Consider the following 24776-nt stretch of genomic DNA (forward strand, 5'->3'; position numbering starts at 1 on the left):
GGGGGGGGGGGGGGGGGGCGGAGCTGCTTTTGTGATTCTCCGCCCCCTGCAAAGCGGTGTACTCTAGCAGTATGCCGCACGCGGTAGGAACGGCCTCAGGACAATGCCCCCCCGATGCTCCGCCCTGACGGGCCGAGGTCCCGACCACGTGGGTCTCTCATGCTATTATTTGGCGGGAACTCGGCGTGGTGGCTGCGGACTCAGTCCGGTGCCGCTACAGTCGGGGGAGAGCCCATCCGCGGGCAGGGGGGGTCTATGGCAGGGGCTGGGAACACTGCTGGGGGTTGGTCCAGGGATGGCGACCTGGCCAAACGGGAGCACTATTTGGCAGGCCGTGTCTGCATGCGACCGGTGCCATGATGCACAGCGCGCCCGTTGCAGGCCACCGTCATGCGCATGCGCGGCTACGGACCCGCAATTCTCCGGCCGTATCAGTAGCTAGAGCAGGGTCCTCTACATTGCGTGCCTGCTAGCCCCCCACCAGATGGGGGATCGGTGGCCATATTGCGCCATTTTTTCAGTCGCAAAAGGCCCATGTTCCAACGCCGGCGTCAGCACATATTCTCCGAATCAGAGAATCCAGCCCATGGTTTTCAAAGATAATGGGCTGGGTTCTCCGTTTGGGAGGCCATGTTCGCCCTCCAGGGCTGAATTGCAACTGGTTTACGATCACCCGGGAACGCAAATCGGTAAGCAATTCAGTGTCCCTTCCATGAAAATCTATGCATGGCGTAGAATCTGAGGGATTCCCAGGGAATCCCGCTATCGGGTTGCCATCTTGAGCAGGCGGCCAAATAACTTGGTACTGCAGGGTAGCATGGTGGTTAGCATAAATGCTTCACAGCTCCAGGGTCCCAGGTTCGATTCCCGGCTGGGTCACTGTCTGTGTGGAGTCTGCACGTCCTCCCCCTGTGTGCGTGGGTTTCCTCTGGGTGCTCCGGTTTCCTCCCACAGTCCAAAGATGTGCGGGTTAGGTGGATTGGCCATGCTAAATTGCCCGTAGTGTCCTAATAAAAGTAAGGTTAAGGGTGGGTTGTTGGGTTACGGGTATAGGGTGGATACGTGGGTTTGAGTAGGGTGATCATGGCTCGGCACAACATTGAGGGCCGAAGGGCCTGTTCTGTGCTGTACTGTTCTATGTTCTATGCAGCTGTCCACACCCTCCTACACCACTAAGCAGTCCTGAACCCCCCTCACCCTGAAGTATGGCGGTGATCTGCCCCCCCCCCCCCCCCCCCCCCCCAGGGACCTCTGTGATAGAACAATCTCCCAGGGACCTCTGTAATACAGGGACCCCAGTGATAGTAGGACCCTACACCTCCCCCCCCCCCCCCCCACCAGACACCTGTAATAGTAGAACACCCCCCCCCCCCGTGATCCTTGTAATAAGGGGGCCCGCCCAGGCATCCATGACCAAATTAAGGAGAGGTAAGTGCAATCAAATCACACACTTGCATGATTGGAATGCACTTAGTGCTTGAACTGAACTTACCTCTATTTGATGTGATCAATGGTTACAAACATAGGAATTGAGAGCAGAAGGATGCAATTCAGCCCCTCAAGTATTCTCCGCAATTCAGTCAGATAATGGCTGATCTCTTCCTGGTCTCAAATCCACCTCCCTACCTGTTCCACATTTTTATCAGAAATATATCTATCTCCTTCTTAAAATCATTTAATGACTCAGACTCCACCCTACTATGGGGTAAGGAGGTCCACAAATTCACCACCCATTGCAAGAAGTAGTTCCTCCTCATCTCAGTTCTGAATCTATCGCCTCTCAACTTATATCTGTGCCATTGAGGTTTCACCACTTATGCCACTGAGCAGTGACGGGAGATGAGTAAATCAAAGCTACAGATGGTTTTCAGTAGCTATTAATCACAGACCACTACTAGAAAGCTAGGAATGGCTTGCAGATAATAAATCTATGGGAACCAGATGCAGGTCACAGCTTCTCTACTTCCAGGGATGGACACATAGTGCTGTAAGTGTCACAACTGTAATACTTTTCAGTGCCCCTGTCTGGACTGCTCTCTAGCTTCCAGACAGGGATCTTATTTCTGGGGAGGGGGGTTGGAGGGTGAGGTCTGTGGGGGATACCTCTGGGGACTTTCTGGTACAGGAAGCATGCTGAGGCAGTGCATTGTTACGGGGGGGGGGGGCCTCTAATGGGCTTGGATGATCTCTTCCAGTGTGACCCTGGTGTGATGGACATCGTGGTGGGACAAGGAGGCAACCAAGTGATCCATACCCACATGATTCCTGGCCGCACGGATGGAGAATCAGTGAAGGCTGTAGCATAGGGCACGAGGCTCGCTGAGTCGATGCAATGGGTCATTAAGACCCATGTGCATTTATTTCCATGCTACCGCTGGTGTGCGGCATTGACCTCATTCCTACCGCCATCGTGGGATTGGAGCATCACATTCGGATCGGCACCTTGAGCCGATTCCGATTTTCCCTCGACGCCCGACTCTCCGCCCTATTGCCGAACGCATTCTGGGTGTCTCAGAATAGAGAATCCCGCCCAACACACCACTCTGAACCCAAATAGCCCATGCCACATTTCCATAGTTTTCTCCTCAAATTCACAAGTGTTTCTGATCTCCACTCTCAAAAAGCCATGCTTTAAAATCTTCTTTCAAGCAATGCTTTCCATCAGCTGTTTTCATTAAGAATCCACCTCTAGGCTTTCCAACTATCTTTTCAAACAAAGCTCCATTCCACTGATTTTGATAAGGAATCCAACACCGGGTTTTTCAGTACTCCCTTCAGAATTTATTTGTCTTGAGTTGCAACATGCATCCAAAATTCGAAACAAACTCTGTTGTTTAAACTTCAAAAACTGGAAATAAGGGGCAAAATTCTCCCCTACCCGGCGGGGGGTCCCGGCGTAGCGGAGTGGCGCCAACCACTCCGGCGTCGGGCCTCCCCAAAGGTGCGGAATTCTCCGCACCTTTGGGGGCTAGGCCCGCGCCGGAGCGGTTGGCACCACACCGACTGGCGCCCAAACCGGCTCCAGCGGCCTTTGACACCCGCCGCCAGGGCTGGCTGAAAGGCCTTCGCCGATTCGCGCATGCGCCGGTGCATCAGCTGCCGTTGACGTCACCACTGGGGCATGTGCGCTGGGGGATTCTCTTCCGCCTCCGCCATGGTGGAGTCTGTGGTGGCGGCGGAAGTAAAAGAGTGCCCCCACGGCACTGCCCGCCCGCCGATCGGTGGGCCCCGATCGCCGGCCTGGCCACCATGGGGACACCCCCCGGGGTCTGATCGCCCCGCGCTCCCCCAGGACCCCTGGGGCCCGCTCGCACCGCCGATCCCGCTGCCACCAGAGGTTCAAAACACGGCGGCGGGAGAGGGCTCCCAGTGGCGGGACTTCGGCCCATCGCGGGCTGGAGAATCGCCGCAGGGGCCTTGCCGATTGGCGGGGCGTGATTCCCATCCCCGCCAATTCCTGGGTGGCGGAGAATTCCGGCCACGGTGGGGGCGGGATTTACTCCGGCCCCGGGCAATTCTCCGACCCTGCGGGGGGTCGGAGAATTTTGCCCAAGGATACCAAACCTTATGATTGCTTCAGATATATGGCTTGTCTGTAACCAACCTTATTAGCTTTTCTCTTCCCAGGTCGGACTTTAACTTCCATGAACAGTATCCTGTACCAAAGGCAGTTCCTCTTTGTTCCTTTTTACTTCAATGTTCTTGGAGCTTCTTTTCCATTCCCTGGTTTGTGGAACTAACTGTTCTTTAGTTCCTCTTGAGCTTACCTTTGTGCATATTACTTTGTTGTATGGCTTTCCTGTTGCTAGCAGAGTTGGGAGTTGTTCACATGCTCACTTCCTGGCCCCAACTGCAATGAATTCAGCTAAAACTACACGCAAAAAGCCTTCCTATGCTAAAGGTGCCTCTGGTTGCTAAGCAACGACTGTTACTTCTCCGAACTTGCTTACTTTTCTCTGTAACCCTCTCTGAGCACAATAGAAGCACAGTTTGAGCTGACCAAACCCCCCACATATACAAACACTTTTGTCTGGCATTAACTCAACTCCGGTTTTACTCCTGTTATACAGAAAAACTAAATTACACCCACTTAAATCCAGACCTGGGGCGGGATTCTCCCCTACCTGGCGTGACGGGGGGCACCGGCGTAGGGGAGTGGCGCCAACCACTCCGGGGTCGGGCCTCCCCAAAGATGGGGAATTCTCCGCACCTTTGGGGGCTAGCCCCGCGCCGGAGCAGTTGGCACCAGATGACTGGCGCAAAAAAACGGCGCCCCCGGCAGCGGGGCTGGCCAAAAAGCTTTCGCCGGTCGGCGCATGCTGCCACTGACGTCACCACCGGCACATGCGCGATGTGGGTTTCTCTTCCGCTTCCGCCATGGCGGAGGCCGTGGCGGCCGTGGTGGAGAAAGAGTGCACCCAGGGCACTGACCCGGAGTCTGAGCGGGGGGCCCCGATTGCGGGCCTGGCCACCGTGGGGGCACCCCCTGGGTTCCGATCGTCCCGTGCCCCCCCCAGGACCCCAGGGGCCCGGTCGCGCCACCGATCCCGCCGCCACCAGAGGTGGTTCAAACCTCGGTGGCGGGAGAGGCCTCCCAGTGGCGGGACTTCACCCCATCGCAGGCCGGAGAATCGCCGCAGGGGCCTCGCCGATCGGAGTGGCGTGATTCCCGCCACCACCACTTCCCGGGTGGCGGAGAATCTCTGCCACGGCGGGGGCAGGATTTTCGGCGGCCCCAGGCGATTCTCCGACCCTGCTGGGGGTCGGAGAATTTGGCCCCTGATTTCTAATATTTCCCAACACAAGTATAGATCCCTTCCTGATAGACTTCTCATACACCTCACAAGGTCACAGAAAAATAACAAACAGACACATGAATTACAGCAAAATTTTATGGCTGGGATTTTCCATTTTTGTTGTTTCAGATACAGTCCCAGTTGAGTGGCATATTTGCTTGGCATGAAGCCATATCGTGTATCCCGGCTGGATTCCTTCCTCTCGGCCCATTTACATGCAAAATGGACAGAAAATTGTGCAGATGTGGAAACCTTCTGACCAATTTGGAGTCTGCCCTCCACACTGCTGATTATTGGTATCCAAACACAGCAAAAAGAAAATCTGTTTCCAAAGGTCATAAAATTAAAGGACACTATTGTAGACCAACATCCACAAAAATGCGTCCAATTGTGATAGCATAATCACAGTATCTTAAATGTTCCACCCAGTTGCATGCAGCTGGGTTAGACTGAAATTTCCCCTCATGACTGATGCCTTGCCAATGTTCATTGCCTATTCTAAGTTAATTCAAGAAATCTGGACATCATTCTTCTTTGGTTTGCTGCTGAATCTTGTGTAGTGAATTGATTCAGATGCTACATTTAAAAGGAATCTCGTATTACATGAATAGATTTGTTTTCTTGTGGGTTTTGTCCATTTCCAAACAATTGAAACTGAACATATGCAACATTTTCATTTATTTGTGCAAATAGCTCTGTGTTAGCCTGCTCACATTTACCGGCTGTTGTTCAGGTCTTTGCTTAGCATGAATTCTACACAAATTGATTCTGACAGTCTACCATTAAGATTCAGCTCTTCTTTCATGTAGACTGTCAAGTCTTCCACAACAGCTCTATTAATTTAAAGTTGATCTGTGCTGGAAGAAATCACAGTAACTCCAAAACCTATTCCAGCTATTAGCATAGCTACTAGAAGACTGTCTACATTGCCAGAGAACTTGGTCATACAACAATAGACATTTACTGGTAGTTTTCCCTGGGTATAACATTACATTGTCCATTTGTTTAAAAACACTCAAGGTGCATTATTTTCAATAGAAAGTATCCTTAATAAACATTGTGAGGATGTTAAAACCGACTCACCTTACTTTCTTCTTCAATTACAGTTATAGGCACTGGGGTAGAGGGCCATTTGTTCTTGGGTGGTAATGATCTATCACAATTCCATAACACTATAATCTTTAAAAAAAATCAGTACATGCGTTAATATTATTTTCAAACGAGAAACATCTTTCTTTTGCGGTTGCATGAAGTGCTTAGAGAAAAACAAGGATTAAAAAAGATATTTTTCAACTTGAGTGCTATTAATGCTTTCTTCCACAAACATACAATCAGGTCAATTCATCGTACATGCTAATATAAGCAAACTGTTTTCAAAATTATAGGTAGCATAGGAGATTAAAGAAAAAAGATTAAATGTAATTAAATTAAATATTAAGGCTCATTTTCATTTTAAAAAATCTTAGATCAAAATAAACGATACTAGATTACACAGAATTTTCAGTTCCTCAGATTGTTCAGTTGGCAAATTAACTGGGACTGAAGCTCACAGACCAGAAAGATTCCAGTTCGTCTCCAGCTGTGTTAAGCTAGTTGATCTCAAGTCATGATTCCAGTCAAGATATTGCAACTAGTCTTGCTGCCTCTGCGTCGCCAGAGAATAAAATCGGTCAGGCCTTCCATTTCTGACTGGAATCCAGTAACTCTCAGTGGAAAACACATTTGTGTAGTCACATTAATTCTGTTCTCTCTCCACGGATGCTGTCAGACCTGATGAGATTTTCCTGCTTCCTTTTGTATGGACATTGGATGCAGCTGGGTTAGGCTGAAATTTCCCCCCATGATTGATACCTTGCCAATACTCGTTGCCTATTCTAAGTTAACTCAAGAAACATAGACACTCGAGTAAGGTACTGGAAACCAGACATCGTTCATGAATTTCACTTCCACATGAATTAGCATTATACATGCCAACTTAGAAACCCTGAAAAAATGAATTACCAGCCTTCTAGAATAGAATTATAAAATTCCTATAGTGCAGAAAGAGGCCATTTGGCCCACAAAAAGCTTACAGAGCTGCACCGACCCTCTGAAAGCGCACTGTCCCCTGGTCCACTCCCCCACCCACCCCACTCTCTCCCATAATCTAACCTGCTCATCCCTGGTCACTGAGGGACAATTTACCATGACCAATCCGCCTAATCTGCACATCTTTGGACTGTGGGAAGAAACCTGAGCACCCGGAGGAAACTCACACAGACATGGGGGAATGTGTAAATTCCATACAGACAGTCACCCAATGCTAGAATTGAACCTGGGTCCCTGGTGCTGTGAGGTAGCAGTGCTAACCACTGTACCACCGTGCAACCCTTTTGAAAACAGACAATTCTAAACAGCCCTGAATATGCATCAATAAGTAATTACACAAAGTGCAGTAAGGCACGAGCTTGTAACTTCACCCCTAACTTTCCTTTATTCATGTTGCAGACATGGAAGTCTGAAAAGGCATCGAAAAGGCATCAAAATGTAAAAGGCAAAAGTGATGGGAACTTCTTCCGAGTTCTCCTAATTGGCTGTCATATCTGCAGCAGAAGATCTGTGGAAACTTTGAATGCACCAAGGTTGCTGCGACTAAATGAGAGAATTGCGAGGAAATTGTGGGTGAAGAATTATATTCTTTGGTGTTTGGGTGGATACTACCTACAGAAGATTTTCGTTTTTGATACTTAATTTGGTGCATTTTCCAGGAATTTTGATTCTGCATTGATTGCAGTCAGAATGATATAACTGGCCTCAAAGAGCCTATTCAGTTCTTTGAAAGAGCTTTCCAACTAGTGCTACTCCACATTTCTTTCTCCTCAGATCTGCAAACCTTCTCTTTTCTGCACCCTGTGCTTTACTGAGGTGAAGTTGCTTGTCAAGCATTGTATTCCCTCCAAATATTTAAATCTACTTTTTCCTTTGAACATATGTGGATTATTTGGAGAGGAAAATAGGTGTTCAAGGGGAGGATGCAGTAGGGATAATAACCACTTTACTTATCCCTTTGGAAACCAACAGGATTAGAATGGCTGCCTGTATTGCACCATCCCATTTTTACTGTCCATTGATTTCAGAGTAATATAGATGACTGAACCAATCAATGTGCGTGTCCATGTGTGCACGTATGTGTATGTGTTCATGTGTGTGTGTACTTCAAACAGGAGATCACCCCAGAGCTGTTTTAAAAAGGAAAAATAAACAACTCGGAGATAAAGATTATCCATTTTTCTCCTGATCATTTTCAACCCCAGGACAGTTCTATTAAATCTTTTCTAGCAACAGAGCCCACTGTTAATATAACCTTGATGTTATAGATACATAAGGGAGCAGCTGCATAGGGATTCCTATGAATCAGCATGTGAGCTGGTCCTTGATTCTGACATACAGGATTCCATATAGAGCCACTCCCTGACACAACAATAAATGAGATGAGCTTATCAAATTTCTTGGTGCAAAGAAATGATTTGACATGCTGTTCTGCAAAGGAGTTAAAGGTCAATAATAAAAAAATGGTTAAAATGTTTTTGCCATGTTGATAGGGGAATTTTATTAGGAGTACTGCAATTTCCCTTCTGATTACACATGCATTATTCTTCTCCTTCAATTCCTTCAATCATTGAAAATGTCAATAAACCTCAAAGGGCAGGACAGGTAGCTCTGGTTCTCGTTTCCAGTTACCCATATATTTATAATTTATGAAATTCTAAAGTCAGATTGATATTGTAATTTCTGTAATCTTGCAAGTGTGGTCTTCTTACCACTTACGTTGGATACATGCATTCATAATATTTATAAAAATAAATGTGTACAGACTCACATTTACATATATTAATTTATCTTCATGTAAACACCATTTTTGTAAATTTCTATTCTTGTAAATGCTGTTAGTTATACTCTTTAAATGCTGGAAATAAATAATCCTTCACAAAACCTATAGTACATTTTTTCCATTACACTGTTTTCAAGGCACCTTGTTGATGTTCAAATATATATTTTTTATTTATTCTTTCATGGAAAATGGTTTTGCTGGCAATTAAAGGCAGAATTTGTTGTCAATGCCGAAATGCCCTTGATCTCAGCAGTTTGCAAGGCCATTGAAGAGGGAAGGTAGGAGTCAACCACATTGCTGTGGATTTGGAGTCACATGCGGGCCATATCAGGTAAGGATGGCAGATTTACTTCCTTAAAGTACATTAGTGAACCAGATGCATTTTTACAACAATTGATGATAGTTTCATGGCCACCATTACTGAGACTAGCTTTCCATCCCCGATTTATTTTATTCATTGAATTTAAACTCGGCCAGCTGAGATTTAAACCCGTATCCCAAAAGCAGTCCTCATTGAAAATGAGGAAGGAAAAAATGACAAGCAGCACCCAAAGGTGTTTTTAGACACCTGCTATTGGACAGTGCAGATGGACAATACAACAAGTCTTTCAGCAGGCCACGTGCTGTTCCTTGGTCAGGAAATGGTGTAGTATAGAGCAGTGAACATTACTTAAAGATGAAGCACTAAACTGCATATACTTTTTTTATTATATACATAAATGATGGCATGGTTGGTCTGTCCCATACATGGTATCATATGGATTGCTCAACAAAGGGGCGGGCGGCATAATGACAAAGTGCTTAGCACTGCTGCCTCACAGTGTCAGGGGCCTGGGTTCAATTCCAGCCTTGAGTGGCTGTCTGTGTGGAGTTTTCACTTTCTCGCCGTATCTGCGTGGGATTTTCTCCGGTTGCTCCTATTTCCTCCCACAGTCCAAAGATGTGCAGGTTAGGTGGATTGGCCATGATAAAATTGCCCTTAGTGTCCAGGATGTACAGATTAGGTGGGGTTATGGGGCTAGGGCAGGATAGTGGGCCTAGGTTAGCTGCTCTTTAAGAGGGACAATGCAGACTCAGTGGGCCGAATGGCCTCCTTCTGCACTGTAGAAATTCTATGATTCTATGAAAGGAGTCCTGGGATTGGCAATAAGCCCTCCCACGCCTCAACAAACTTTGGATCTTGCCACCACCTTAGGCTACTAACCCATATGCAGTCTTCCTATATACTCACAGCTACTAGATCCCCTATAGATGCCTTGCTGCTTGAGACTCCCAATGATTGTAAGTTGTTGCTCAAAAGCACACAAATAGGCAATGCGCAGCTGGAAGTGTAATGAATAGTGAGTACTGTTTTTTGGGGCTGATTTAAAAATCCAGGCCAATACCAGTATAGCAATGGTGAACTTTAAAGGTTCACAAAGTTTCCTATCCATTCTACCAATTCATCATAAAAGGACAGCTTAGCCATCTGCATACTGAAAGGATCCACATTTCTGTCCTTCCACTTAAATCTCTTTGTCTTTTTGCCCTGCTTTAAAAATCTTTAGCCACCATACCAAATGGCTCAGCTTTTTCAGACTTTGGATGGTCAGAGACTGAATGTGCTCCAGAAGATGCACTATGGACCCCTCAGAATTCCCAATGCAAGGATTCAGCAGGAATTGCCCAGAGCGTTTCAATTTCTGATGGACAACTCACCTGTGCCCGAGGACCCTCCAAAAAAGTCTCCAACTCTGAGTTAGAGTAAGTAACCTGGGACATTTCTGATTTATTTATCTGAATAGTTACTGTTACAGAGAAACTTGGGTTCAGAAATGGGTAGATAATTTAGTGGTTAACAGACTGAGTGGAAAGCTGCTAGCATGGAATCAGAGGGATATGCCCAACCTGGCCTGAGTTACATTGCATCATTCAGACTTAAACTCATTAGTGGGAATACACAGGACACCCCTGCAGCCAGGGTAATTCACTAGAGATCCATTGTCCTTCAGGACACTTGTTTGACCAGCCATGAGCCCATTACATAGTCTGATGGCTTCTTTTGTCTGTAAATGGGAGGTTAGTTGCATATCAATAGCATGGCTGTTCTTTTGTATAAGCGGGAGTGGAAAATAAAACAGTTAAGATAATGATAATAGGTTCAAGTCTGGACACCCCACGAGCTAACCCTTGTTTGAGGGGCTGGGTGGAGCTCAGAGAGAGAAAGAAAGGATCCTGTTTGAACAGGAGAAGGATGTGCAAAGCTACAAAGAGGGATCACCAGAAAGCTGTCCCAGAGACAGGCTTTCAAAATGGGTTCTGAAGGAACTTCACTAATAGCAGAAAAATTGCTTTGTATATGCATGTATCACCTACCAGTCTAAGTGGAATGAGAGCTGGATGCTCTTTTGAAGTGCTGTTTAATGAGAACCTGTGTGTTAGGTTAAGAACTACATGAAATCTGTTATTGTTAGGGTTGAAGTTTAAAAGCTTAAGTATTATTTTTCTTTTGTTTTTAATAAAGTTTGTTTATAAAATAGCCAAGTTCTATTTCTCATGTTGTCACTCCTGGAACAAATCGACTTTTCTCCACCACCATAAAACTTAAAAATGTTATGGTTCTAATCCAGTACCTTAACCACTGTTGAGAGTTGACCAGACGTCCATAACATTACCCAGGAAATATTAGTTTAAAAAAACCATGTCTAAAACCATGCGTAACTATACAATGGAGCCCCCCCTCCACAGCTCCCCCCCTTAATCCTCTGACTTCTCCCACCCAAACCTCCAACTCTCCCCGCGCTCCAGCCTTCCCTGACTCTCCGACTCCACTTACAACTCTCTGATAATGCCCTGATGCCCTGATCATAAGACGCCCTCAACCCTCCGATATTCCGGACACCCCGACTCCCCCCCAATCTGACCTGACCACACTACCCTGCAGGACCCTGTCACCCTACAGCCCGACACACTTACCTCACACTCATTAACTGACACACTGATAATCTATTTAAATGCCCCAAGCTTTTCAATTGTAAGTGAATGAAGACTTACCAAAAGATGGCAACTCATGCCGTAAAAAAGGGGGTATGGCTTGGCTCCCCTCAATGACTCTGACCATGGGGAAAGAGGCGGCTGAGTTCGGAACTCTGGGCCTGAAATGCAGAGCTTCACCTTAGTGCAAAGAAAAGGAACAGAGTGGCAATCCAATGGTGACTGGTGCTCCTCTGAAGATTCGGCCCTACTTTGGCTCAGCATCAATTTTTGTTTGATTTTGCTTCTGTGAAGCGGCTAGGATGTTTTTCTATGTTAAAGATGTTATACAAATGCAAGCTATTGTTGTAATTTTCTCCTACATCTTCCTTAATATTCTCTTTTATACTGGCATATGGTTCCATGTAACCAGTTTCACCCAGGAGATTGTCAAGTGACTATTCCAAAGAGATGCGAGAAGAGAATGCTGGGACAGGTAGTCAGTAGCAGCAAGGGGAGAGGGCGAGAGGAGGATGCTGGGACAGGCAGTCAGCAACAGCTACAGAAGAATGCGAGAGGATGACACCAGGACAGGCAGTCAGCAGCTGAACTAAAATGGAAGGAGGATGGCAACCGATAGTAGGAGTCAGAGGAGGGGGGAACAAGAACAAGAACAAAAGATAGAAAGGGGTACAAGAAAAGTGATAGATAGAGAAATCAAAGTCGAGAATCAAACAGGGCTACAGCGAACAATAATGGGAATGGGACAAGGAATGTTAAAAAGACAAACTTAAGGCTTTGTGCATTAATGCATAGAGCATTTTCAATAAAGTGGTTGAATTAATCAAGCAAATAGATGGAGACGTGTATGATATAGTTGGAATTAAAGAGATGGCTTCAGGGTGACCGGGGATAGGAACATCTAGGGCCATTCAGTGGTTAGGAAGGACAGGAAAAAAAGGAAAAAAAAGTGGGGTTGCATTGCTGGTTAAAGAGGAAATTAGGTGGCACAGTGGCACGGTTGTTAGCACTGCTGCCTCATGCCACCGAGGATCCGGGTTCGATCTCGGCCCCGGGTCACTGTCCGTGTGGAGTTTGCACATTCTGCCCGTGTCTGGGTGGGTCTCACCCCCACAACCCAAAGATGGGCAGGGCCATGCTAAATTACCCCTTAATTGAATTTTGTTTAATTTAAAAAATAGGAAATCAATGCAATAGTGAGGAAGGATATTAACTCCAACAATGTGGAATCTATATGGGTAGAGCTAAAAAAACACCAAGGGGCAAAAATCATTAGTGTGGGTTGGTTAGTCGCACAAACTGTAGTGGTGATGTTGGGGATGGCAGTAAATAAGAAATTAGATACACCGCTCTCTTACCCTTTATATATTGAAAGAAACTCTTCTTATCTTCTTTTGTATTACTAGCTAACTTGCACTCATATTTCATCTTCTCTCCCTTATTGCTTTTTCAGTTGCCCTCTGCTCACTTTTAAATGATTGCCAATGATAAGCAATTCAATTTAGTAACAATAGTGTGCACAGAAAGGTTTTCTGGACCAATACATTGAGGAACCAACTAGAGACCAGTCCATCTTAGACTGGATATTGTGAAATGAGAAAGCATTAATTGACAAACTAGTTGTGGGAGGCCTCTTGGGGATGAGCGACCATAATATGACAGAATTGTTCATCAAGATGGAGATTGGCGCAGTTGATTCTGCAACAAGGCCCCTGATTCTACCTATAGAATGGTGTGAGGCATGAGTTGGGTATGATGGATTGGGGAACGTTACTTAAAGGGATGATGGTGGATAGGCATTAGCAAACATTCAAAAAGCGCATGGGTGAACTGCAACAATTGTTCATTCTTGTCTGGTGCAAAAATAAAATGGGAGAGGTGGCCAGACCATGGCATACAAGGGAAATTAGAGATGATATTAGATCCAAGGAAGATACATACAAATTGGCCAGAATAAACAGCAAACCTGAGGATTGGGCGCAGCTTAGAATTCAGCAAAGGAAGACAAAGTGATTGATTAATAAGGGGAAAATAGACTATGAGAGTAAGCTTATGGGGAATATAAAAATTATCTGTAAAAGCTTCTATAGGTATATGAAGAAAAAATGATTGGGGAAGATTGATAAAGAAAGTCAGAAATAGGGTAATTTATAGGACAAAACAAAGAAATGGCTGACCAACTAAATACATAATTTGATTCTATTCACAAAGGAGGACACAAATTCTCCAAGTACAGAAATAGGAGAATAGGGCAGATGAATGCATGGCTCAAGAGTTGGTGAAAGAGGGAGGATTTTAGATTCCAGAATCACCATAACCATGTCTGGGGAGGGTGGGACATGTACAAGAGGAACGATATGCTCCTGAACGAGAATGGGATCATATCCTTGTGGGTGGGTTTGCTAATAATAATAATAATATTTATTAGTGTCACAAGTAGGCTTACATTAACACTGCTATGAAATTTAGTGAAAATCCCATAGACACCACATTTAAGCGCCTGTTCGGTACATTGAGGGGGGATTCAGAATGTCCAAGTGACCTAACAACACGTCTTTCGGGACTTGTGGGCGGAAACCGGAGCACCCGGAGGAAATCCGCGCAGATGTGGGGAGAGTATGCAGAATCCGCACAGACAGTGACCCAAGCCGGGAATTGAACCTGGGACTCTGGTGCTGTGAAGTAGCAGTGCTAACCACTGTGCTACCCACAGCTAGTGGGCTATTGCTGTTGGGAGGAGTTTAAAGAAGGGGGCTAGGGACACAGAGCATGTACAATAGGGGCACAGCATACCATTGCAAAGGAATCAAGACAGAGGGAGCTCCAGGGGAGTAAGATGAAGTTGGAAGGCCTCTACTTGAATGCTCGGAGCATTATAGGTAAGACTGATGAGTTAATGGCATCGATTGTCATGTGGAATTGTGGTATTGTGCCAACACAGTGACGTGGTTGAGGGAAGGGCACGACTGGCAACTCAACATTTCGGGTTATGGGATCTTCAGACGAGACAGGGGAGAGTGTAAAAGAGGAGATGGTGTTGCATTATTAATTAAGGAATCAGTTCCAGCAGTAAGGAGGGATTATATCTTGGAAAGGTCTGCAAATGAGGCTTTGAGTGTACAGCCTAGGAATAAAAAAGGGGCAGTTACATTGGTGGGAGTGTATTATACACCCCCAATCAGTCAGTGGGCAATAGAGGAGCAGATATGTAGACATTGCATTGATTAATTGGGATAATCAGAGTGCAAAGGGTTTAGAGGGGATGGATTTCTTGAAATGTATCCAGGAGAGCTTTTTATGTTAATATGTAATAGGTCCATCCGGGATGATGCAGTGCTGGAGCTAATTCTGGAGAACTAAGTGGCAATGATAGCGACCACAACACGGTACGATTTAAGTTTGTTATGGAAAAGGGGAAAGATGGTCTGCAAAAAAAACGGTTTTGGATTGGGGGAAGGCAGATTTTATTAGTATATGGCAGGATCTGGCCAAAGTAGACTGGGAACAGCTTCTTGTGGGAAAGGCAGAGATGGGGGGGGGGGGGGGGGAGGGGGAGGGGGGGCATTCAGAAGGAAATGGGGAGAATACAGGCCCAATATGTTCACTTTAGGGTGAAATGTAGCAATATCAAGCCCAGAGAAACCTGGATGTCTCGAAATATTCAGGATTGGATAAGAAAGAAAAGAGAGGCTTTTAGCAGGTACAAGGAACAAATCAACAGAGGCCTTGGTGGAGTATAGGAAGTGCTGGGGGACGGGGGGACGGGACTTAAGAAAGCAATTAGGAGGGAAAAGCATTGGTGGTCAGAATCCCAAGATATTCTATAATTATATTAAAGGGAAGAGGATAACCAGGGTAAGAGTCAGGCCTATTAGGGACCTGGAGGACATTGGTTGGGTGTTAACCGAGTACTTCACATCTGTCTTCACTTGGGAGGAGGAAGATATACGTGCAGAATTCAGGGAGAGGGACTGTGAGGTCATTTTGACATAGGGAGTGAAGAGGCATTTTAGGTTTTGGCAGGATTAAAAATGGACAAATTCCCAGCTCCAGATGAATTGTATCTCAGGTTGCTGTGGGAGGCAATGGGGGGAAATTATAAGGGTTCTGTCCCAAATTTGTAATTCCCTTCTGGCCACAGGGGAGGTGCCAGAGAATTGTGAGACAGCTTTTTTGCTTCAACTTTTCAAGAAGACTGGTAGAGATAAACCAGGGAATTACAGACCAGTGAGTTTTACATCAATGGTGGGGGAATTACTGGAAAAACTTCTGAAGGAGAGAATTAATCTCCATTTGGAGAAGCAAGGTATGATCAGGGATAATCAGCATGGCTTTGTCAGAGGGAGGTCATGCCTAACGAATTTGATTGAATTTTCCCGAGGAGGTTATCGGGTGTGTGGATGAGGATAGTGCAGTTGATGTACTTTATATGGATTTCAGGAAAGCCTTTGATATGGTCCCATATGAGACACTGATAAAGAAGGTTAAAGCACATGGGATCCAGCGTAACTTGGCAAGTTGGATCCAAAACTAAGTTATTGGTAGGAGACAGAGGGTGGTGGTAAAAGGTTGTTTCTGTTACTGGAGGCCAATGTTCAGTGGTTTACCACAGGTATCAATGCTAGGTCCCTTATTGTGGAGGTGCCGGTGTTGGACTGGGGTGAGCACAGTAAGAAGTCTTACAACATCAGGTTAAAGTCCAACAGAGTATATATATATAAACAATATAGATAAGAATGTGGGGCAGATGATATGTTTGCGGATGACTCAAAGTTTGTCAGGGTGGTTAATCTGAAGAAGGTCTAAGGTTATACAGGAGGATATAGATTAATTGGTCAAATGGGCAGATCAGTGGCAGATGGAATTTAATCCTGAATAATGTGAGGTGATGCACTTTGGAAGGAGTAACACAACAAGGGATTACTTTGTGAATGGCAGGACACATAGAAGCTCTGAGGAACAGAGGGATCTTGGAGTGCTTGTCCACAGATCTCTCATGGCAGCACTACAGGTTAATAGGATAGTTAAGGAGGCATGTGGGACACTTGCCTTTATCAGACATGGCAGAGATTATAAGAGCAAGGAGGCTATGTTGAAGCTGTACAAAACCTTTGTTAGGCCGCAGCTGGAGTACTGTGTGCAGTTCTGGTCGCCTCACTATAGAAAGGATGTGATTGTACTGGAGAGGGTGCAGAGGAGGTTCATCAGGATGTTGCCTGGAATGGAGCATTTCAGCGATGAAGAGAGGCTGGATAAGTTTGGGTTATTTTCTTTAGAGCAGAGAAGGTTGAGGGGGGACCTGTTTGAGGTGTGTAAGACTATGAAGGGTATGGGCAGGATGGATAGTAAGCAGCTGTTCCCCTTAGTTGAAGGGTCAATAATGAGGGGACATAATTTTAGGGTGGTTCAGAGGGGATTTGAGGAAAAATACTTTCACTCAGAAGGTGAGTCTGAAATGCACTGCCTGGAAAGGTAGTAGAGGTGATAAACCTCACAACCTCTAAAAAGTACGTGGATCAGCACTTGCAATGTCACAACATTCAAGGCTATTGGCGAAGTGCTAGAAAGAGATTTAGTCCAGTTTTTCCGGTGCAGACTAAATGCGCTGAAGGGTCTCTTCTGTACAGTATGACTCTATGACAAATAGCGTACCAGAAATGTTGGGGAACACAGGGAGAGGGAGGAATTGAAATAAATTGGTATTAGTCAGGCTGACGTCAGTAGTGGGGAAAAAGCTAAAGTCCATAATAAAAGGTTTTATAGCAGAGCACTTGGAACACAGTGGCAGGATTGGACAGAGTCAACATGGATTTGCAAAACGGAAATCATGCTTGACAAATCGACTAGAATTCTTTGAGGATTTAACTGGTAGAGTTGGTGTAAAGGGGAGCCAGTGGATGTGGTACATTTGGACTTTCAGAAAGCTTTTGACAAGGTCCCACAGAAGAGATTAGTGTGTAAAGTGAAGTGCATGGGAATAGGATAGTGCAGTGAGATGGATTGAGAACTGATTGGCAGACAGGAAACAAAGAGCAGGAATAAACGGGTCTTTTTCCAAGTGGCAGGCAGTGACTAGTGGGGTACCGAAGGGATGAATGCTTGGACTCCAGCAACTTACAATATATATTAATGATTAGATGAAGGAACTAAATGTAATATCTACAAATTTACAGATGACACAAAGTTGAGTGGGAGGGTGAGCTGTGAGGAGGATGCAAAGATCCTTCAGCGGGATTTGGACAGGCTGAGTGAGTGGGCAAATACATGGCGGATGCAGTATAATGTGGATAAATGTCAGGTTATCCACTTTTATAGGGAAAACAGGAAGGCAAATTATTATCTCAATGGCTATAGATTGAGAAAGGGGAATGTGCAATGAGACCTGGGTTTCCTTGTACACCAGTCACTGAAGGTAAGCATGCAGGTGCAGCAGATGGTGAAGAAGGCAAATTATATGTTGACCTTCATAACGAGGATTTGAGTAAAGGAACAGGTGTGTCTTTCTGCAGTTACACAGGACTTTGTGACACCACACATAGAATATTGTGTGTATTTTGGCCTCCTTATGTGAGGAAGGATGTTCTTGCTATGGAGGGAGTTCAGAAAAGGTTTACCGGACTGATTCCTGGGAAGCTGGGACTGAGGTACGAGGAGAGATTGAATCGGTTAGCATGATATTCGCTGGATTTTAGTAGAATGAGGGGGAATCTCATAGAAACCTATAAAATTCTAACAGGACTAGACAGGGTAAATGCAGGAAAGATATTCCTGATGGCAGGAGAGTCCACAAACATGGGTCACAGCCTAAGGAAACAGGTTAAACCATTCAGGACTGAGATGAGGAAAAAATTCCTCATCCAGAAAGTGGAACTGTACCACAGAAAGCAGTCGAAGAAAAAACATTGTGGGCGCGATCTAACCAAAAAAAAAAGTCCATTATGGGCAGGATTAGAGGTGCCGTTCCCAGTGCTTGGAGCGCACAGACCGGCCCCGCTATCTAACGGCACTCTGTTTTTCAGGCCTCAACAGGAAATGTCCGGCCAAAGCCACATTCAGCTGCATTTCCTGCACTGACGAGTTCCGACGAGCGGAGCACCTCAGTGAAGGAAGAGATCAGACAACCATTTCTAAATGGCACCCCAATCTTTCAATCCACCCCCCCCCCCCCCGACACAGCTCTCGGATGCACCCAACGGCCCACCTCACCTGTCGGTGATCCTAGAGCCCTCCCCGCAACCCACCTCACATGGGCAGGACACCCCCAGGCCCAATTCCCGGCATGGGCAAAATATCAGCCGGAAACCTTGGCACTGCTAGGCTGGCATCTGGGTGGCGCTTCCAGGGTACAAAGATGGCACTGCCAGGGTGCAAGGTTGGCAGTGCCAAGGTGCCTAGGTGGCATTCAGGCCAGATACCAGCCACCCAGGGGCCTCTGATTGCCTAGGAGACCCCCCTCCCCCCCCCCCCCCCCCGCCCCGCAAGTGCCGTTCTGCCTGGTTCCCATTTGTTGGGACCATTACTAAATGGCACACGGCTGGGGTCTCCTCAACGAGGCCAGTAGGTCCCGGGAGCTAGTTCGATCTGGCGTTGACAGAGTTTAGTGAGACTTAACTCTATAAGTCTGGGTTCCGCACATTGCAGGTGGGATCCAGAACGCAATGTCGCACTAGATCTGGTTAGATCTCGTGAGGCGTAACAACCATCTGGAATCCCAGGAGCGGCCTCCCTTAGGATCTACCAGCCATGTCCTGTCTGTCCTGATTCCGTCAGGACGCAACAAGTAAATCACGCCCTGTATGTTTTCAAGAAGGAGTTCGACATAGTTCTTGGGTCTAAAGGGATCAGAAGATATGGGAGAAAAGCAGGAACAGGTTACTGGGTTGGAAGATCAACCATGATCATAATGAATGGCGGAGCAGGTTCAAAGGACCGAATGGGTTATTCTTACTCCTGTTTTTGTGTTTCTATGTTTAACCTGCAAACCAGGATAGTGTGTGTCCGTAGGCTACTTAACTGTGGAAAGATATCATAGCTGAACCCAATCCTACCTCATCCGAGGATGAAATTCGATTCATAAAAATCAGAAAAACGCCCAGTTTTCTCCATGATTAAATCACCTGCCATTGAAGTTGTAGAAATGCATGGATTTTAAATGAGACTTTTGAGAATGTTCTCATGCGTGTGCTTGTAAATTATGGCAAAAAATAGACATCAGCCTTTTTTTATTAAAAGAGGAACTGTTTACCCACTGATATTTACACAGATGCTCTTTCTGGCAGAAGTCACTGGATAGCAATCAGTAATGGGAACTCTGGTTCATTTTTCCTCTCTGGGCCTATTCTGGCATCCGTAGTCGTGGCCTAGATAAAATCCATCAGGGGTTGAGACAGGAACAAAGGAACCTGGAACTTTCTGGTCTGGAGTAATGATATTTTCCAAGTATAAGCATTTATTTTATAAAATAAGATCCTGATACTCAATGTTAAATATCAGAATACAATAAGGTTAAAATCTGGATTCGTGGACAATAACTGAATATACATTTTGAACCAAGTTAAACATCATATTTCTTTATTTACAGCAGTTTCAGCACAATCCTGCAAAGAGTGAATATTCTTGCTTCCTCATTGCATACCTGCTTGCAGTATTTTGATCTTGAAACAGCTAATATCAGTTTAACAATAGGCTGGGATTGCGACAGAAGAGGGGAGACTGCCTGAATGACTGCTGTGAACTCTTCTGTTGGGTTTGTACCTGTTAAAAACAAATTTACATTCATATTGATGAACAGGAATAACAATAATGGAAACAGTTAGCAGTAGGCTCATCAATTTAAAATAATTCGAACAGAACATGAAACTCTCAAAACCTGTTTACTGACTTGCAAGTAAGTAACACAAACTAATCATTTTACTTCAGGATTAACAAATGCAATCACAAAATAATGTTGTGGATGATTTTGTGCACTAAATGCACTTTTGGTTTGCTGTATGAACCTCAAAAAGCAGAAATTCACAGATACAATTCTGAATTAGCTCATTCTCACCTGCAGCAGCGTGGGACACCCATGTGTGCCTTGCTAGGGAGGTCAATGACAAGTAGTCAAATGCCCACCTCTAAAACACTGCCCAGTTCCCTTTAAAGTGGATACTGAATGAAGGCATGTCCAGGCTTAGCTGTGATGCGCCAGACAGTTAAATCACCTGCCAACATTCACTGTCTGTGCTCATAATTAAAGAATAACTACTTGGGCAAGATATGGGGAGGGCTGCCTGTATTCATGGATTGCACAGCGGCTTGTATCGTCATCTTCACAAAAGGTGAGAAGGAAATTGAAAATAAAGCATGCAGAAATCCTCCTGCGAACGATTCTATTAAAAATACTGATTCTTTATAAATAATCAAACAGATATATGCAGGAAGTACAAAAAGTACATGTAAAAAGATTCAAATAAAAAAGACAATTTCACGCTACAGTAGCCATTGCAGCTCTTACTTTGTATCTGGGTACTATTACTACTGGGGTTTTGCACTTGTACAAAGGCTGAATTTATACTGCCACTTTTCTAACCAACTAAGGTGATTTTGGTGCCCATCAATATACAAGTGGGAGTATAACCCAGGATACTGCTCAGCACACCAAAGTCCAGAGACGTTTGACCCCATTTTGCTGCGTTTTCTTTTACATTGGTTTGCGCTCCCAAGGATTGTTGCATGAACCAAGTTGCTCTTTCACAAGGGTGTATAGGAGTAATAAGGAGTGATTATAAACACTCAAGTGCAAAGCATAATCTGTTATTTTTGCGGTGAATTAGTTTCCTTGTGTGACTCTGGCATTGATTTAATTGGATACCGCCATCTTATTCTTTAAGTTGGTTACGGCTGATAAACTAGACACTGGAAACAAAGGATGAACTTTTGTAATTAATTGACAATGAAATGAAATGAAATGAAATTGACTTATTGTCATGAGTAGTCTTCAATGAAGTTACTGTGAAAAGCCCCTAGTCGCCACATTCCGGCACCTGTTCGGGGAGGCTGGTACGGGAATTGAACCGTGCTGCTGGCCTGCCTTAGTCTGCTTTCAAAGCCAGCGATTTAGCCCAGTGTGCTAAACAGCCCCAATTGACCTCTCCTTATCAAGCCAGCCCCTGTGGTGTAATAGACATCTGTACATGTATTGTTTTATGTAATTGTCTGGCTTTTCTGATTCAGTTCTCAATGAGAAAACATGACATAAAACGTAAAACAAAAATATTTGTCAAGTGTAACAAATACTCAACACATGATTGTAACATTTAATAATTTCAAATTTCATATAATTTTGAGTTTTCCATTGGTGGCTAATGTGTAAGAAAGGACATAATAATTTAAAACTTTGTCTAAAACCTGAAAAAGAATATATGTGCAATTACATAAGTGCTGTTCATAATCACCAGACATCCCAAAGCACTTTACAGCCAATGAAGTACTTTTGAAGTGCCGTCACGGTGTAAAGTAGGAAACATCTGGAGTTGCTTTTCTCATTTAACATTTGGCCAGGCTTTGTTGAGTGGTGTTTTATTGGTTCCTGCCCAACCACCATCTAAGGCTGTGATGATATTTTAAAATTCATTTATGGGATGTGGGCGTCGCTGGTTAGGCCAGCATTTATTGCCCATCGCTAGTTGCCCTTCAGTAGGTGGTGGTGAGTTGCCTTCTTGAACCGTTGGAGTCCGTGAGGTGTAGGTACACCCACTGTGCTGTTAGGGAGGTTCCAATATGTTGCCTCAGCGGCAGTGAAGGAATGGCGATATATTTCCAGTCAGGGTGGTGAGTGACTTGGAGGGGAGCATTCAGGTGGTGGGGTTCCCAGGTATCTGTTGCTCTTGTCCTTCTAGCTAGGGGGTAGTGGGTTTGGAATGTGCTGTTTAACTCACTTTTGGTGAGTTCCTGAAGTGCATCTTATAGATGGTATACCTGGCTGCCTATTCGTCAGTGGTAGAGGTTTGAATGTTTGTGGAAGGGGGAGCAATCAAGCGGGCTGCTTTGTCCTGGATGGTGTCGAGCTTCTTGACTGTTGTTGGAGCTGCACTCATCCAGGCAAGTGGAGAGTATTCCATTACACTCCTGACTTGTGCCTTTTATGTTGTGGACAGGCATTGCGGGGTCAGGAGGTGAATTATTCACCGTAGACTTCCTGGCCTTTGATCTGCCTTGGTAACCACAGTATTGATACGGCTAGACAAGTTCAGTTCCTGATCAATGGTAACCCCAGGATGTTGATTGTGGGGGGTTCAGCAATGGTAATGCCATTGAATGTCAAGGGGCAGTGGTTAGATCCTCACTTGTAGCAGATGATCATTGTCTGGCACTTGTGTGGCACGAATGTAACTTGCCACTTGTCAACCCAAGCCTGGATATTGTCCAGGTCTTGCTGCATTTGGACATGGACTGTTTCATTATCTCAGGAGTCGCAAATGGTGTTGAACATTGTGCAGTCATCCACAAAAATCCCCACTTCTGACATTATGATGGAAGAGAGGTCATTGATGAAGCTGCTGAAGATGGTTGGGCCGAGGGTACTACCCTGAGGAACTCCTGCAGTGATGTCCTAGAGCAGAGATGATTGAGCTCCAACCATTACAACCATTTTACTTCGTACCAAGTATGAATCCAACCAGTGAAGAGATTTCCCCTTGATTCCCATTGACTCCAGTTTAGCTAGGGCTCCTTGATGCCATATTGATCAAATGCTGCCTTGATGTCAAGGACAGTCACTCTCACCTCACCTCTGGCATTCAGCTCTTTTGACCATGTTTGAACCAAGGCTGTAATGAGATCAGGAGCTGAGTGATCCTGTCGGAATCCAAACTGAGTGTCCATGAGCAGATTATTGCTGAGTAAATGTTGCCGAAAGCACTGTTGATGACTCCTTCCATCATTTTGCTGTAATTTGTGGGAATTGCCTGAGCTTGATTTGTCCGTTTCTTGCGTACAGGACATACCTGGGCCATTTTCCACATTGCCAGGTAGATGCCAGTGCTGTAGCTGCACTGGAACAGCTTGGCTAGGGGTGTGGCAAGTTCTGGAGCACAAGTCTATTGCTGGGATATTGTGAGGGCCCATTGAAAATGAAAATCGCTTATTGTCATGAATAGGCTTCAATGAAGTTACTGTGAAAAGCCCCTCGTTGCCACATTCCGGCACCTGTTCGGGGAGGCTGGTACGGGAATTGAACCGTGCTGCTGGCCTGCCTTGATCTTCTTTAAAAGCCAGCGATTTAGCCCAGCGTGCTAAACCAGCCCCCATTGCCTTTGTAGTACCCAGTACCTTTAGCCGTTTCTTGATATCACTTGGAGTGAATCATATTGGCTGAAGACTGACATCAGTTATGCTGCTGTCCTCTGGAGGAGACCAAGATGGATCATCCACTCGGCACTTCATAGAATCTAAGAATCCCTACAGCGCAGAAGGAGGACATTTGGCCCATTGAGCCTGCACTGGCCCTTGGAAAAAGCACCCTACTTAAGCCCATACCTTTTCCCTATCTCCATAACTCAGTAACCCCACCCAACCTTTTGGGCACAATTTAGCATGACCAATCCACCAAACGTGCACATCTTTGGACTGCGGGAGGAAACCGGAGTACCCAAACAAAACCATGCAGGCACGGGGAGAAAGTGCAAACCCCACGTAGTTACCCGAGGACTGAATTGAACCCGGGTCCCTGGAACTCTGGGGCAGCAGTGCTAACCACTGTTCTACCTGAAGATTGTTGCAAAACCCTCAGCCTTGTTCTTTGCACAGATGTGCTGGGCACCTCCATCATTGAGGATTGGGATATTTGTGGAGACTTCTCCTCCAGTCAGTTATTTAATTGCCCACCACCATTCATGGCTGAATGTGGCAGGACTGCAGAGCTTAGACCTGATGTGTTTGCTGTGGAATCACTTAGCTATGTCTATTACTTACTGCTTATGCTGTTTGGCACACAAGTAGTCGTGTGTAGTAGCTTCACCAGGTTGACACCTGATTGTTCAGTATACCTGGTGTTGCTCCTGAAATGCTCTCCTGCGCGCTTCATTAAACAGGGTTCATCCCCTGGCTTTGTGGTAATGGTAGACTCGGGGTTAAGCGGGGCCATGAGATTGCAG

General features: G+C 45.4%; 1 protein-coding gene across 1 annotated transcript in view; it reads right to left on the reverse strand.

Moving 5' to 3' along the window:
* LOC119967469 (exostosin-1-like) overlaps positions 1-24776 on the reverse strand; it is an 822909-nt gene that overhangs the window by 112420 nt on the left and 685713 nt on the right. Inside the window, exons 7-8 of the mRNA XM_038800037.1 lie at positions 20276-20394; positions 5880-5975 (exon numbers count right to left, since the gene is read on the reverse strand). Of these exons, the coding sequence (XP_038655965.1) occupies positions 5880-5975; positions 20276-20394 (215 nt within the window). The remainder of the gene's footprint in view (positions 1-5879; positions 5976-20275; positions 20395-24776) is intronic.

This window comes from Scyliorhinus canicula, chromosome 6 (assembly GCF_902713615.1).
Source record: "Scyliorhinus canicula chromosome 6, sScyCan1.1, whole genome shotgun sequence".
Lineage (NCBI taxonomy): Eukaryota > Metazoa > Chordata > Chondrichthyes > Carcharhiniformes > Scyliorhinidae > Scyliorhinus > Scyliorhinus canicula.